Here is a 16159-nt window from a genome sequence, read left to right as displayed (position 1 = left end):
CCGCCTCTCCCCTGGGGGCCGAGACACACACATTGGTGACAACCCCAAAAATGTCTCCAGATACTGCCAAATACTCCCTGGGAGCAAAAATCGCCCCTGGTTGAAAACCATTGATTTATTTTAACCAGGACCTTCTTCCTTAATCCTCTTCCTGACGTTCAGGTCAGAATTCCAGAGGAGATCCATCCTGGCCCCTGGCCCCTGGTCCACCCTCAAGCAGAAAAGCATTTTAGAACGAAGTGGACAAGACAATGGCAATCATAAGTCACTTTAAAAACGTAAACACCAGTGTTTGCTACGACGTGAGATTTTACACCAAAATAATTGCATTATCCTTTTGATGCAGGGCTTCAAGCACCGATTCCTACATCTGCCATGAATTGGGGTGAGATCCCTACTGCGCAGCTGGGGAACCATTGCCAAGGCGGAACACGCTTCTAAAAACACACAGCAAAGAAGTATGTGCAGCATATTCTCATCTGTGTGAAATAAAAAGGGGGTATATGTTTGAAAAGCATCATTCTGACTTTGGGAAGAATAGAGGCCCCTCAAGAAGGAAATGGGAGACATCAGCCTATATATAAAAAATAGGGTTGGGATGGGAAAAGACGAGACCACACAAGTTTGTGGAATCTATTATTCTTTTGGCCCGTTAGCTATCAAACTGAGTTGTTCTGGTCAAAAAAAGAAATATGCCTGACACGAAAGCCACTTCTTTTATGATCCATCCATATGCCTGACACGTTTTTTGTTTGAATCAAGAAACTGATTAAGGTAATCTTTAAAGAGGTGACTGAATTGTAGTCTGACTTCAACGGTGACATCCAGAGAGCAGAGATTCACGTGCGCCTTGCAGGTGGTGGGTGTCCTGGCCCTTCCGTGATTGAACTCTCATAAGAGGGCCAGAGGCTAACGTGGTCAAACCGTAGAGCAACTCACCTCTCTTGTCAAATATCATGGAATTGATAAGACTTCGGAGTGAGTTAGATGGAACATTTGAGACTCATTTTACAGATGAGGAAACTAAGGCCCAAAGAGATGAAGTGACGGGCTCAGTTAAGGTCACACTGTTCCTTGAAAGAAACGCTTTGGCTGGTAAGTGGGCCTCTTGCTTCCCCCGCTGGAGGTGTTTCCTCTAGCCCAGGTGTTTCCTCCAACATTCTGATCGCTATCTCAGGAGGGTGAAGGAGTTTATCATTAAGCCTCAGGGCAGTGAGAAAAAGCACAAACTATGGTTGTTTGCTTTCCTTCTTCCAAAAAAAGGTCTTTTGTTGCACTCACGGGCATTTGCCTGGTCCTTTTTCATAGTCATGCTAACGTGGGGAGATTTGAAATAAACCCCCGTCATGGGTGTTTTTAAGGTGACGGTAATTTTGTAGGGCAGTGGTTCTCAAAGTGTGGTCCTGGACTAGCGGCATTGCCAGGGAGCTTAGGAGAAATGCAAATTCTCGGGCCCCACCCCAGACCTACTGGATCAGAAACTCTGGGTGTAGGGGTGTGGCAGGCATGGGGTTTGATACACTAAAGTTTGAGAACTACACCGTAAGGCTAAGTCCTGTAGTTTAGTAGTTGGCAAACTTGGTTGCATATGGGGCCACCTAAGGAGCTTTTTAAAATATTGCTGAAAATGAAATTAATTTTTAAAAATGTATAACTGTGTGGTGATGGATGTTATAGCTAGACTTATAGTGGTGATCATTTGGCGATATATGCAAGTGTTGAATCATTATGTTGTACAGCTGAAACTAATAATTCTGTATGTCAATTACAGCTCAGTTAAAGAAAATGAAATTGATGCCTGGGCCTGGTCCCCAGAGGTTCTGACTTAATTGGCCTGTGGAGCATCCGGGTATCAGGATTGCTAAGACCCTCGATGACGTGATGCTACTGTGCAGCCAAGCTTGAAGCCTCGCGACTGGGACGATCCTTTCCTTCTTCAAGAAGATGGTTCTGACTCTAGTAAGTTACAATCGATTTAATTAACACTTAATTGTAATTCTTGTATTCAGCTGAAAAGTTATGCCTACTCTGTGGACATTTGGAGAGAATAGCAGCTTTCAGTTTATCTGAAGATTCAAATGTACCTAGATTAGAAATTTTTGATATTTGTTTTCACTTACCCAAAAACTATAATTGCCAGGCACTTAGTAGCTTGGAATATTTGAGTTGTTTCTAATGCTTTGGTTTTATGGACAGAAAAAGACAATGTTTATTTTCTAGAAACACAAAGATAGGATTCCATTGGTGAAAATAGAGTTATTACCAAAAAAATGTTAAAATTAACAATACTGAATCATTTGTAATAACGGGTTCAACACACACTCCTTAATATCTAAGGAATTTCCAATGATTTTATTAATATTGGAATCTCCTTTAAAAAAATGTTTTTAGGAGGGAAGCCGGAACCAAGAGAAAAGTAATAGAAGCAGTTTTATTTAACACCGTATTTTTCAACACCGTTGGTCAGTTAAACAACAGCAACAAAAAGTCAATTAAATCAAGGAGTCTATTTTTTCTTATCGAAGTGTAGTTGATTTACAGTGTTGTGTTAGTTTCTGGTATACAGCAAAATGGTTCAGTTTTATAGATGTGTGTGTATATGTATATATTCTTTTTCAGATTCTTTTCTATTATAGTTTATTACAAGATATTTATTACAGTTCCCTCTGCTATACAGTAGGGCCTTGTTAATCTAATTTATATATAGTCGTGTGTATCTGTTAAACCCAAACTTCTAATTTATCCCTCCCCCCACTTCCCCTTTGGTAACCATAAGTTTGTTTTCTATGTCTGTGACTCCGTTTCTGTTTTGTAAGTTCATTTGTATCATTTTTCTAGATTCCACATATAGTTGATGTCATACGGTATTTGTCTTTCTCTGTCTGACTTACTTCACTGAGTGTGATCATCTCTAGGTCCATCCTTGTTGCTGCAAATGGCATTATTTCACTCTTTTATTTATGGCTGGGTAGTATTCCACTGTGTATATGTACCACATCTTCCTTATCCATTCATCTGTTGATGGGCATTTAGGGTGCTTCCATGTCTTGGCTATTGTGAATAGTGCTGCAGTGAACACTGGGGTGCGTGTATCTTTTCAAAGTATGGTTTTCTCCAGATATATGCCCAGGAGTGGGATTGCTGGATCATATGGTAGTTCTATTGTTAGTTTTTTAAGGAACCTGCATGCTGTTTTCCATAGTGGCTGCACCAATTTACATTCCCACCAACGGTGTAGGAGGTTTCCCTTTTCTCCACGCCCAAGGACTCTTATCAAAAAAGGATCTATATGTGACTTAAATATTGTATTTTAACTTGAATTATATAAATGGACTTATTTGGGGAGACAGTTCTCCACGGGTCTCTTGCAGTTCTGTACACATCGTGAGCAGAGGCATCGAGAGCGTTGGTTCTGGATAATCTTTTCAAGGATGTTTATATAGCAAGCAGAAGATAGTGGATAGTTTTGGAAGACAGAGATAGCATCCCTTTCTGGGGCAGGTGGCAGGTTTGATTGCTGTCCGGTCTAATAATGACAGTGCCTCCCTCTGGGCAAAATTCAGTGAGATTTGCTTGCAGCCCATTACAAATGTTTGGGTTCTCTAAACTCGGGGTTCCTCAGCTGTGATGCAAACCCACTTCATGCATAGCATCCACCCAGAGCCACTCCGTGGCATTAGGGGGACAAAGGGAACCGGTACCTGCTTGTGCCACGAATGCTAAAGTCCTTTGTCCCTGTCCCAGGAGTCTCTTGTATTCTGTCAGCACCCAGGAACCTGTGGCAGGTTAACTTGTTAGCTGGCACGGATGGTACTATCTCAAACCTTTCACAGTGCCTGACAATTAAATTCACCAATTGTTTTTAGGTAGGGCCAAGACCCCTTGAGTATGGGTCCAGGATTGCCTGTCTTCCACAAACCGTACCTGGAATACATTAGCTATTATTTATCTTTTTTAAAAAATTTTAACTGGAGGGCTTCCCTGGTGGCGCAGTGGTTGAGAGTCCGCCTGCTGATGCAGGGGACACGGGTTCGTGCCCCGGTCTGGGAAGGTCCCACATGCCGCGGAGCGGCTGGGCCCGTGAGCCATGGCCACTGGGCCTTGCACGTCCGGAGCCTGTGCTCCGCAATGGGAGAGGCCACAACGGTGAGAGGCCCGCGTAAAGGAAAAAAAAAAAAAAAAAAAAAAAAAAATTTAACTGGAGTGAGAACTTAAAAACATATGCACAACAGTCTGAGTACAGACTCTCCAGATATTTTCCCCTTTTTATTTATCTCACCCACATCTAACCTGAAAGCTTATTTTTATTTATTTATTTATTTTTGGCTCTGTTGGGTCTTGTTTTTGTATCCATTCAGCGAGCTTATGTCCTTTGGTTGGAGCATTTAATCCATTCACATTTGAAGTAATTATCGATATGTATGTTCCTGTTACCATTTTCTTAATTGTTTGGGGTTTGTTTTTGTAGGTCCTTTTCTTCTCTTGTGTTTCCCACTTAGAGAAGTTCCTTTAGCATTTGTTGTAGAGCTGGTTTGGTGGTGCTGAATTCTCTTAGCTTTTGTTTGTAAAGCTTTTGATTTCTCCATCGAATGTGAAGGAGATCCTTGCCAGGTAGAGTAATCTTGGTTATAGGTTCTTCCCTTTCATCACTCTAAGTATATCGTTCCACTCCCTTCTAGCTTGTAGAGTTTCTGCTGAGAAATCAACCGTTACCCTTATGGGAGTTCCCTTGTATGTCATTTGTCGTTTTTCCTTTGCTGCTTTCAGTAATTTTTCTTTGTCTTTAACTTCTGCCAATTTGATTACTGTGTGTCTCGGCGTGTTTCTCCTTGGGTTTATCTTGTATGGGACTCTCTGCGCTTCCTGGACTTGGGTGGCTATTTCCTTTTCCATGTTAGGGAAGTTTTCGACTATAATCTCTTCAGATATTTTCTCGGGTCCTTTCTCTCTCTCTTCTCCTTCTGGGACCCCTATAATGCGAATGTTGTTGCGTTTAATGTTGTCCCAAGGTCTCTTAGGCTGTCTTCATTTCTTTTCATTCTTGTTTCTTTCTTCTGTTCCGCGGCAGTGAGTTCCACCATTCTGTCTTCCAGGTCACTTATCCGTTCTTCTGCCTCAGTTATTCTGCTATTGGTTCCTTCTAGTGTAGTTTTCATTTCAGTTATTGTGTTGTTCATCTCTGTTTGTTTGTTCTTTAATTCTTCTAGGTCTTTGTTAAACATTTCTTGCATCTTCTCGATCTTTGCCTCCATTCTTTTTCTGAGGTCCTGGATCATCTTCACTATCATTATTCTGAATTCTTTTTCTGGAAGGTTGCCTATCTCCACATCATTTAGTTGTTTTCCTGGGGTTTTATCTTGTTCCTTCATCTGATACATAGCCCCCTGCCTCTTCATCTTGTCTATCTTTCTGCGAATGTGGTTTTTGTTCCACAGGCTGCAGCATTGTAGTTCTTCTTGCTTCTGCTGTCTGCCCTCTCTCATTCAGTATTCTAATACATGACTTTTAGAGGCTGCATAGTATTCTAAAGTAAAATGTTTTGAATCCAGTATCCTTCAGAGAATCTGAAACAACAGATTTTGCCTCAAATACGTATCCCTTTACCTTTCTCTTGTATATGTGACAAGTGGTAGACCATCACTTTGGTGGTTCTGAAGGAACCATGCTTCCCAATATTCACGTTCTTGCGGAGTGCCTTTCCTTATTGACTCTGGGCTTGGCCAATAAGCAGGACGTTATCAAGGATGATGCAAACAAGGCTTAGTAGCGCTTGCACACTGGGGCTTATCTATATTGAAATGCGCACTCTTAGGATCTAATCACCACGAAAAGAAGCCCACTCTAGCCACATGGAAAGAAAAAGAGCAAGAAGTCACAGCGTCCCAACCATCCCCATTGTGGCACCAGACAGGTGAACAAAGCCATCTGACTGCAACCTCGTGGAAGACCCCAAATGCGACAAACAGCACAGCCCAGCAGAGCCCCAGCCAAATGACAGAATGGCGAACAAATATAACGGTTGCTGTTTTAAGCCGATACATTTTGCAGTGGTTTGTTACACAGCAATAAATCATTGAAACATGATAGCTTTTAATAGGAACGGTTCCATCAAATATAGAAAATAAGCTCAAAAGGGACTTTTTGTTATTATCTGGTTGAATTGCTGAGGTCCTGGCTGATTAGATGACTTTCAGAAAGAACATGGGCAGCGGAGTCAAAAAAAACATGAATTGCAACCCGGTTTTGCATATTAGATATATGACTTCTTGGAGTATCAGCTTCCTCAGGGGCAAACCAGGTTTTAACAATAGCTACCTTGGGACTTCCCTGGTGGCGCAGTGGTTAACAATCCACCTGCCAATGCAGGGGACGTAGGTTCAATCCCTGGTCCGGGAAGATCCTACAAGCCACAGAGTAACTAAGCCCGTGTGCCACAACTACTGAGCCTGTGCTCTAGAGCCCACGAGCCACAACTACTGAAGCCCGAGAGCCACAACTACTGAAGCCCGCACGCCGAGAGCCCGTGCTCCGCAACGAGGGAAGCCACCGCAGTGAGAAGCCTGCGCACCACAGTGAAGAGTAGCCCCTGCTCACCACAACTGGAGAAAGCCCGCGTGCAGCAATGGAGACCCAATGCAGAAATAAATAAATAGATAGATAGATAAATAAATAAATAAAAACAATAGACACCTCACAGGTGTTTTGTTCTTAGGCTTTGCGAATGATGGTGCTTCTAACTCAATGGCGTGATAAACACGAAGGGATGTACGGGTGTGAGGTCACATTTTTATTGCAAAGCCATGTCTCTCGTATCCCAAGCAAGTGTTTTTGCCACTATACCTCAGTACTCATGAATCCACCTATGAGTCTACGAAAACCAAATGGCAAGAGGGATTATCTGCGATGCCCACCTGGCAAAACTGCTTCTGATTTTCCAAGGCAGCAGACAGAGCTGCTTAGCGACCATTACCTTCATAAATAACCTTTTCTCGTTTTAACTAAGTCATCCACTCCATTATTTGCATCAGGGCCTTTTCTCAAAGCATCTGACCCTTTGGACTCATCTGGTAAACTCTAATATTTATGCGGGACCAGCCCTCAACACGAAAGAAGGTTTGTTTTGTTTCGTTTTGTTTGCGGTACGTGGGCCTCTCGCTGTTGTGGCCTCTCCCGTTGCGGAGCACAGGCTCGGGACGCGCGGGCTCAGCGGCCACGGCTCACGGGTCCAGCCGCTCCGCGGCACGTGGGACCTTCCCGGACCGGGGCACCAACCCGCGTCCCCTGCATCGGCAGGCGGACTCTCAACCGCTGCGCCACCAGGGAAGCCCCGAAAGAAGGTTTTTTTTTTTTTTTGATATGAATTTGCATATCCTGTCAAGAACTTTTGCAGAACACTTTCATTTCAAGGTAAAATGAAACTTACAGGACTAAGCAGAGAAGTGCTTCACATTTCAGTTTAAAGGAGGAGGTAATAAAGATGTTTAAAAAAATAAAATTAAAATTAAAAAAAAAATTTTTTTAAAGGAGGGGGGAATGAAACAAAAGACAAGGTTAATTATGTCACTGGGGCTTTACAATGCTAAAAAGATATACGAAGGAGCTGTGGAGGCTGTGTTCTATTTCCACGTGTCCTTTACAAAGAGCAGGCTCATGGTATCTGCAAATTTCTTTTTTTATTATTAGTTTTTATTGGAGTTTGATGAGTTTTATCGTTGCTTTACAATGTTGTGTTAGTCTGAAAATGTCTAGTAAAGATTCTTATTTGAGAAACGTTCATGGTTGTATCTGACTGAGAGGGTTAACGTTTCAGCCTTGTTATAAAAATACTATGATGCTTGTCATTAAAGTTCTCTCTCCTTTTCCTGAAGCCAACCCTGGCTTTCAGCATGCAAGAGTGGAAACAGCCAACAGAAATTGGGGAAGCAGTGGGGTCCTGTTTGCCTTCACATGCTTGCCCAAACAGAGAAACGTTAAGACGTTACACTCCCCCGTGCTGGGAGCACAGCATTAGCTGACTAGAGCAGCTTGTTTAAGGGGTTTATTTAGGTTCCCAACAACTTTAGGAGAGTAGGTATGATGCTAAGTTTCCACTCAACCCCTCTGATGTCTGTGTCAGAGTCAGATGGCAGCACTGGGGCTCCAACCTGGGGTTTCTGTACCCAGCTGTATACTTGTTCACCCACCACTCTGGATGCCACCTAAGCCTGGACTTCCTTTTAATTGCAGAAACGTAATCTTAGGAGTCCTTTAATGTTGAATTCCCTAGATTAAAATATGACACTAGGGCTTCCCCGGTGGCGCAGTGGTTGAGAATCTGCCTGCCAATGCAGGGGACACGGGTTCGAGCCCTGGTCTGGGAAGATCCCACATGCCGCGGAGCAGCTGGGCCCGTGAACCACAACTACTGAGCCTGCACGTCCAGAGCCTGTGCTCCGCAACAAGAGAGGCCGCGATAGAGAGAGGCCCGCGCACCGCTATGAGGAGTGGCCCCCGCTTGCCCCAACTAGAGAAAGACCTCGCACAAAAACGAAGACCTAACACAGCCAAAAATAAAAATAAATAAATTTTTAAAAATATGACACTAAACTAGGACTGCCAGATAAAATATAGAATACCCAATTATTAAATTTGAACTTCAGACAAACAACAAATCATCTTTTAATATTGGCATGTCCCAACTTCCTAAATTTACCAACCCTCTCCTAAACCTTAACTCCCCACCAAGGGCCCTTTCCATCTTCTTTATTTCCATCTAAAAGGACAAAAAGAAATGCGGTGAGACTTAGAAAACCAAGTATGAGGCAAGCCAGCCAATGAGAGGCCTGTCCTCACAAGATGAATAGAAGCACTCTATCCTCTTCATCTAGTCATATCTCTTGAGCTAACTGACCTGGGGGCGCCTGGGCCCACGTCACCCAGATGCGAGTAGCTCACGGGAGCCACGACTGGCTCTTCTTCTCAAAACTGACCTAAGTGATCAAATTATTCGGATTTTCATGATCACTTTCACTTTTATCATCATGAAGAATGATTTTGAATTACCAACTCTGGACGAGATGCTGGGGACAGTGCATCCTTAACTCAAGGGGTCTGCAATATCATTGGGGACCTAGCCGACAGAATCAAAGATAAATAACAATACAAGAAAGCATAATCGTATCCTAATCCCTCGGGATCTTACCGTATAAAACCTGGATCTGCCTTTACTGATCACACAGCCTCGTCCCTCACTTTATAGATGAGTAAGCAGGTTTATTTTTATGTAGTCAAATTTTTTGATGTTTTCTTTCAGACTCTGGGGTCACTGCTGTTGGTCTTCGTTTGTTGTTGTTGTCATACTTAGAATGACTTTCCTACTTCAAGATTATAAAAATATTTATCTGGTTTCTTCCAGTACTTTTAATGTTCAATGTCTTACATTTAAATTTTTGAGCCATATGAAATTAATTTTTTTTTTTTTTTTTTTTTTTTTTTTTTTGCGGTATGCGGGCCTCTCACTGTTGTGGCCTCTCCCTTTGCGGAGCACAGGCTCCGGACGCGCAGGCGCAGCGGCCACGGCTCACGGGCCCAGCCGCTCCGCGGCACGTGGGATCTTCCTGGACCGGGGCACGAACCGGCGTCCCCCGCATCGGCAGGCGGACTCCCAACCACTGCGCCACCAGGGAAGCCCTCTTCCAGTACTTTTAATGTTCAATGTCTTACATTTAAATTTTTGAGCCATATGAAATTAATTTTGATGTAAGAAACAAGGTGAGACTACAGCTTAATTTTTTTCTAAACTTTAAGCCACTTGCCCAACTTTATCTTAATGATTCCTTTTGCCATTGATGTGACTTTAATGTCCCCTATGTGCTTTTTTAAAAAAATTAATCAATTTATTTTTATTTTTGGCTGCCTTGGGTCTTTGTTGCTGCGCACGGGCTGTCTCTGTAGTTGCGGCGAGCAGGGGCTACTCTTGGTTGCGGTGCGCGGGCCTCTCATTGCGGTGGCTTCTCTTGTTGTGGAGCACGGGCTCTAGGCACGCGGGCTTCAGTAGTTGTGGCACCTGGGCTCAGTAGTTGTGGCGCACGGGCTCTAGGCGCTCAGGCTTCAGTAGTTGTGGCTCCCAAGCTCTAGAGTGCAGGCTTAGTAGTTGTGGCACACGGGCATAGTTGATCTGCGGCATGTGGGATCTTCCCGGACCGGGGCTCGAACCCATGTCCCCTGCGTTGGCAGGCGGATTCTTAACTACTGCGCCACCAGGGAAGTCCCTCCCATGCGTGCTTTTACTTAACTTTGCTATCTCCTCCTTTTCACTGATGTACTGGCACTGTGCCATTGTAGGCAATGCAGCATTTATGATGCATTTAGAGATCGAGAAGAGAAATCCTCCCCTTGTTACTTTTTCATTCAGAAGTTACCTGACTGTTCTCACCAGGGGTCTTAACCCAGTCAGATCCAGTGCCTCTTTTTTTTTTTTTTTAATTTTTATTTTATTTATTTATTTATTTTTGGCTGCGTTGGGTCTTCGTTGCTGCGCGCGGGCTTCCTCTAGTTGCGGCGAGCGGGGGCCACTCTTGGTTGCGGTGCGCGGGCTTCTCATTGCGGTGGCTTCTCATCGCAGAGCACGGGCTCTAGGCGCGTCGGCTTCAGCAGTTGCGGCACATGGGCTCAGTAGTTGTGGCGCACGGGCTCTAGAGTGCAGGCTCAGTAGTTGTGGCGCACGGGCTTCGTTGCTCCGCGGCATGTGGGATCTTCCCGGACCAGGGCTCGAACCCGCGTCCCCTGCATTGGCAGGCGGATTCTAGACCACTGCGCCACCAGGGAAGCCCCCCAACGCCTCATTTTTATGAGAGATAGCTGGTCATGTATCCTTTACTATCCAGAGGAGATGACATTTATGGATAACATAACCCTAATCTTCGTGATAAATGAAAAATGCCCAGCTGTGACCTCTAGCCCCAATAACCATCTATTTCTCTTCATCTATTTACATCTTCTTTGCATCTTCCAGGGTCCTGAGAGAAACCAAGTGGCACACTCAGAGTCAGAAATTGATGAGTTTAGCAAAGTGACTATTCATGACGGTGTGCACAGGATTTAGGGAAATCCCCAACAATGGTGCAGCGTTTCACGGGTTGAGGCTTCACAATCCCAGGCTTAAAATGGCAAGGCGAAGGAACAGTTAGTAGAATTAAGGAAGAGTGGCCATGAGGAGGGGAGCATCACCGGACAAGAGCATCACTGCAGGGTGGCAGCCAACCCACAGCATCGGAGAGGGAGGGAGCCCAGGGGTAAATACTCTGACCTTTCTCCCCATTGGGCAAACCCATCCGGAAATCTGCCAGCTAGTGATGCAGTTCGTACAGCTCAGCCTCTTGGGACGCAGAGCCGGGTGGGCAGGCATGGAAAGTGGATCTGAGGGGCGAATGCATAGCAAGCAGCCTGCTAGGTAAGGCATCGTTGTCCCCTGCCCGTCTACCACCTGCGTCGTTCCCAAGTGTTTCATGTCACTTTTCTTCCCAAGTATTTCATATTTTTGTTGCCGTTTTGCGTGGAATCTCTCCTTTTATCCATCTGGACTAGTTATTGTTTAGATGTGAGAAAGCTATTGATTTTTACATATTGTTTGCGTGGCAAAGTGGTTTGCTAAGAGGGCATTTGAGTTTTGCTTGTGTGACTGTCACTTACATGATATGTGACCTGGGGCAAGTCCAGTATCTTTTCTGCATTAATTCCATTATTTGTTTGAAAAAAATAGGATAATAAGATATTTACTTCATTTTTTTAGTATTTAATGAGATCGTACATATTAGGCAGTTAAAACAGTGTCTGGTTCATAATAAACTCTCAATGAAGATCACTTATTATTGTATCTACTAGTTTTTCAGCTGATCTGGGGCACTATTGACTTTTCAATTCAGTAGACTAACCCTGATGGCTGTCAGCTGTTTTCCTTGTGGCACACGTGGCAATTTTCAAATTCTCTCCAGGGCACCTAGGCAGACTAAAGACCTTTAAACATAACTACTGATATTTTGACTCTACCTCCGAAAGGTGCCAATAATCAGTTCAGGAGGGAGCGATTCTCCCGGGAACCCCACTTTGAGAAGCAGGTTTTACATGACCGTGGACGGCGAGTGCAGCTGCCCTCATTTCATTGAAGTGAGGGCACCAACTGGAAGCTCTGCCCCTGCTTAGAAACCAGAGTCCCTTTCAGCTGGGCCTAAGACAGAATGAGGGAAGTTTAGGCGTGTCTCTACGGTACTTGGAGAACAGTGGTCCTCAGCCTGGCGCACGTTTGCCCCCCAGGGGATATTTTGCAATGTCTGGCGATATCTGTGATTGTCAAGGGGCAGTGCTACTGGCGTCTAGAGGGTTCAAGGCAGGGGTGCTGCTAAATATCTTACGGTGCCACAAAGAATTATCTCACCAAAAATGGCAGGAGTGCTGAGGTGGAGAAACTCCTAGAGAAAAGGAGATCGATCAACCAGGTTGCTTGGATTTAGACATGACGTTGCCCCGATTGTGGTGGTAGAAATAAGAGGAACCCGCTGCTTCTGCAGACCTCATGTCTGAGATGGCTTAAATCGTCACGCTCCTCCCCCCAACCCCCTAACCTTGTCTTTGCACTTGGAAACTCCACGGCTGGCAGCCTGCAGTCTCTCTCTGTGACTCTAAGTTTCCTGCAGCCTGTCTCTTCACTTCAGAAGACTGCAGACCTCGAATCACTCCATGCAGCCAAGAAAGGTATTTTCAACACTGGGACAAACGCAGATCATGTAAATAACTAGATCTGTGAGCCATTCTCAGACAGAGGGGAGGGGAGGAGAGGGAACCCAAATCATATGCAAAAGAAAAATTTCTTTTCGAATCTAATGAGTTTGGGTAATCTCAAATGTCACTTTTCGATGATAAAGTCAGACTTTTTAATAATGTTAGAAATGGTTTTCTGGAGTGTATCTCTAGTCTAGATAACTTTCAGGAAGTAAATACTATTAATAGGTCTTTTCAGCAGCATGTATCAGAGCCATGTTCCCAGCACGCTTTGAAGCTTCAGTACTTTGCTGTCTCTGAAATGTAAAGTTTGGTGTTTTCTCTTTACCTTAGTTGATGCTTTGGGGTCCATCTCAGGCTGACCTTGACACACCTCCCACGCTCTGCTCCCTTCAACCAGACCTCTCTGTTTCATTTTGAAAGAAGACTGAAAATGGTAAGGACAGCTAAGAGATCCCTAAAAAGTGTTATCTGTCATTTTTTTGTGGGAAGAACTGAAACCGGCTGGCAAGAGAGATGTTTAAGTATCTGTACCTTGGTTATTCGCTGAGGAAAACTTCTTCCATGATCTTTCAGAATCAGGATTACTCATGGGGGTCTTCTGTAATTTCAGATTAATCAACACTTGCTCTGTGCAACTTCCGACAGGAGTTACTGCGTCCTGTCCTGAGGAGGAGCGGATGTTTGAATTGGGGAAATAGCTTCTATGGGTCTAACTTTTCTCACCTCACCTTTTTGGCTTTAAAACCATAGAAGTCACTGAAGTTCCTTCCTGCTTTTTCTAGCATTTGGTGGCGTCTGAACGAGTATGTGTGTGTGGCCGCAGCGGGAGACGGGAGGACTAGGAATCCAGGAGCCTGGGCTCGCGTACGGTCAGAGGAAACCAGAAGCGGGCGGTAGATAAAGCAGTCGGGGAAACGAGACCTCAGTAGAGGACTGGGCTCAGTTCCAAACACAGCAGAGACACCTGGGGATTTATAGGCCAGGGGCAGAGTGGGGGTCACTGGCTGGACCCACCTGACAGGGTTCTTGCTGGAAGCAGGCCAGGGAGATGGGATATCGCCTGGGGGATGGTAGCATGAGAGACTTGATCAGATAGCAAGGACGGTCAGATATCGCGGTGAGGGATTCTTGCTAAACCGACCTAACAGGATTCTTGCTAAGACTGGCCACATGGACACAAAGGCCCCCAAATCAAGGCCTAGTGACTTAGAGGACCCTGACGAAAGTTTAGTCGAGGGGAGAGTCTGTCAGTGCTGGCTCTCCCAGGCACTGGCTGGGGGCCCTTGGGCGTGTCGCCTAAGCCCTCGGAAGCGCAACTTGTTTGGGCTATGAAATGAACATTACTGTACCTCTCCAGTTGCCTTGCAGGGCCATTGCAGGGGGTCGGATAACAAAATATATGTTCAGATCCTTTGCAGGTGCTGTGCGTTATTAGGTATGCCCAAAGTCCTTCACAAAAAGACATCAGTGACCCTTGCTTGAAATTATTTTGTCACCCCAGTTAGACACAGTGGAGTGCCTGCACCAGGAGCCCACTCTGACTTCGAGATCTCAGTGTTGGCGCCTGGGCTCATTTCGTGTCTAAGGTCCAATGAAGAGTTAACCGCAGGGCACTATGTTACAAAAGAAGCAGCCGCTTAAAGTTTCACTTCCTAGAAACTCAGATGTCTATTTTTAGGCAAACCCATGCCCGCATCTGCCTTTGCCCCCTTGACGGATGGCGTGATGGGATTGATCGTAATAAAGAGAGCTCACATTTACTGACCACTTGCTACAAACTGAGCACATGCTAGGCGCTGGATGTCTCTGGGTCGATTTCACCCTCCAAGCAGCCCTGTGAGGCACAGATGGAGGCGGCTGTGGCTTCAAGAGGGTAAGAGCTTGTGGTCTTGGCTGGGCAGCTCGACGCTGGCAGCAAGAACCCTCAGCTCCACCTGGACCAAGCCGGCCCTGCGCGCACCACGCTTCCACCCGGGACACAGTCAGTCACCGTGGGCTTCAGTTATGATAATTTACTCCTGAAAACAAACTGGGGTATCTTTTATAAGGAAAGACATGAAAACAACTTTTAAAAGAAGAAATAGAAAAGGCCAAAAAGCACAGGAAAATCATTCAATCTTATGAATACTTATAGGTCAGACCCTTTGATATGGAAACTCCACTTCTAGAAACTCTTAAAGAAACAATCAGGGATGTCACAAACAATTCACGAAGGCAGTCTACGCAGCATGGCAAAGAGAGTATCTCCTGTCCAGTGCTGGGAAGGGGTTAATTAACTGTGGTCCACCCATTAAGTGGAATGTTATGTAACCATCACATCATATTTCTTAAAAGAATAGTGCATGACATAAGAAAATACTCATGATATAGTGGTAAATGGAAAAAGCAAGCTAGAAATTAAGTATCGTATATTCGTGCTGCTTTTAATGCACATACTAGACAGTTACTAAATGTTGGTTAATCTGTGATGGCGGCTTGCCTGAGTAAATGGGTTACCTGTTTTTCTTAACAGTTTCGCAAGAGAGCCCTGCGTTCTAACCATTTGACAGTCGAGAAGTCAGAGGCTCAGGAGGGAAAGTGATTCACCAAAGTCAGGGAGCGCTTAGGTGGCAGAATTAACCGTAGCAAACGTCTTCGTCGCCAAAGAGATAATAAGCAATTCGTTTACTAAATTAATCAAAATTGATGCTTTAAAAGTAGGGAAGATGGTGTTGAAAGTAAAAACAGTCATTACAGGTGAACCAACCAGTGGCTTTGCACCCCAAGAATAGATCACTTATATCTCTGGAGCCCACCAGAGTTTAGGCCTGGGGTGGCAAATGGTGGCCGGGGGTCATATCCAGCCTGCCACCTGGTTTTGTATAGCCCACACACTAAGAATTTTTTTCATCTCTTTATTTTTATTTTTTTTTTGTGTGGTACGCGGGCCTCTCACTGCTGTGGCCTCTCCCGCTGCGGAGCACAGGCTCCGGACGCGGCTCACGGACCCGGCCGCTCGGCGGCACGTGGGATCTTCCCGGACCGGGGCACGAACCCGCGTCCCCTGCATCGGCAGGCGGACTCTCAACCACTGCGCCACCAGGGAAGCCCTCATCTCTTTAAATGACTGAAAAAGTCCGAAGGAAGATACTGTTTTGCGGCCCATGAAAGTTACATTAAAGTCAAATTTTTGCGCCCACAATAGCTTTATTGTTTGTGTATTTGTTTACATATTGTCTATAAATGTGCTTCTGCGCTGCAGGACACATCTGAGCAGCTGTGGCAGAGACCGTGTGGCCTGCAAAACGAAATAGTTCCTGACCGGCCCATTACACAGAACGGGTGCCAACTGTGATTTATGTGAGAACGGGGATAGCGTGTAATGTCAAGGAGGATTTAATGTCTTACGGTCTTTGGCGCC

At 44.9% G+C, this 16159-nt stretch overlaps 1 protein-coding gene across 3 annotated transcripts in view; it reads left to right on the top strand.

The window, feature by feature from the left end:
• The first annotated feature begins 346 nt into the window (after positions 1-346).
• The window catches only part of TLR7 (toll like receptor 7), a 35640-nt gene continuing 19827 nt past the window's right edge, over positions 347-16159 (top strand). The window contains exons 1-3 of one of the 3 annotated variants that reach the window (XM_067023525.1): positions 357-458; positions 1772-1959; positions 13090-13192. In XM_067023525.1, coding sequence (XP_066879626.1) covers positions 13190-13192 — 3 coding nt within the window. In that variant the 5' untranslated portion in view covers positions 357-458; positions 1772-1959; positions 13090-13189. Of the gene's footprint in view, positions 459-1771; positions 1960-12649; positions 12730-13089; positions 13193-16159 lie in introns of those variants that run through there. The other 2 variants (XM_059049987.2, XM_059049988.2) reach the window with 2 other exon arrangements.

Source organism: Kogia breviceps, chromosome X (genome assembly GCF_026419965.1).
Source record: "Kogia breviceps isolate mKogBre1 chromosome X, mKogBre1 haplotype 1, whole genome shotgun sequence".
Taxonomy (NCBI): Eukaryota; Metazoa; Chordata; class Mammalia; order Artiodactyla; family Physeteridae; genus Kogia; species Kogia breviceps.
The sequence above is the reverse complement of the archived record's forward strand: the minus strand, read 5'-3'. Positions and strand labels throughout refer to the sequence as shown.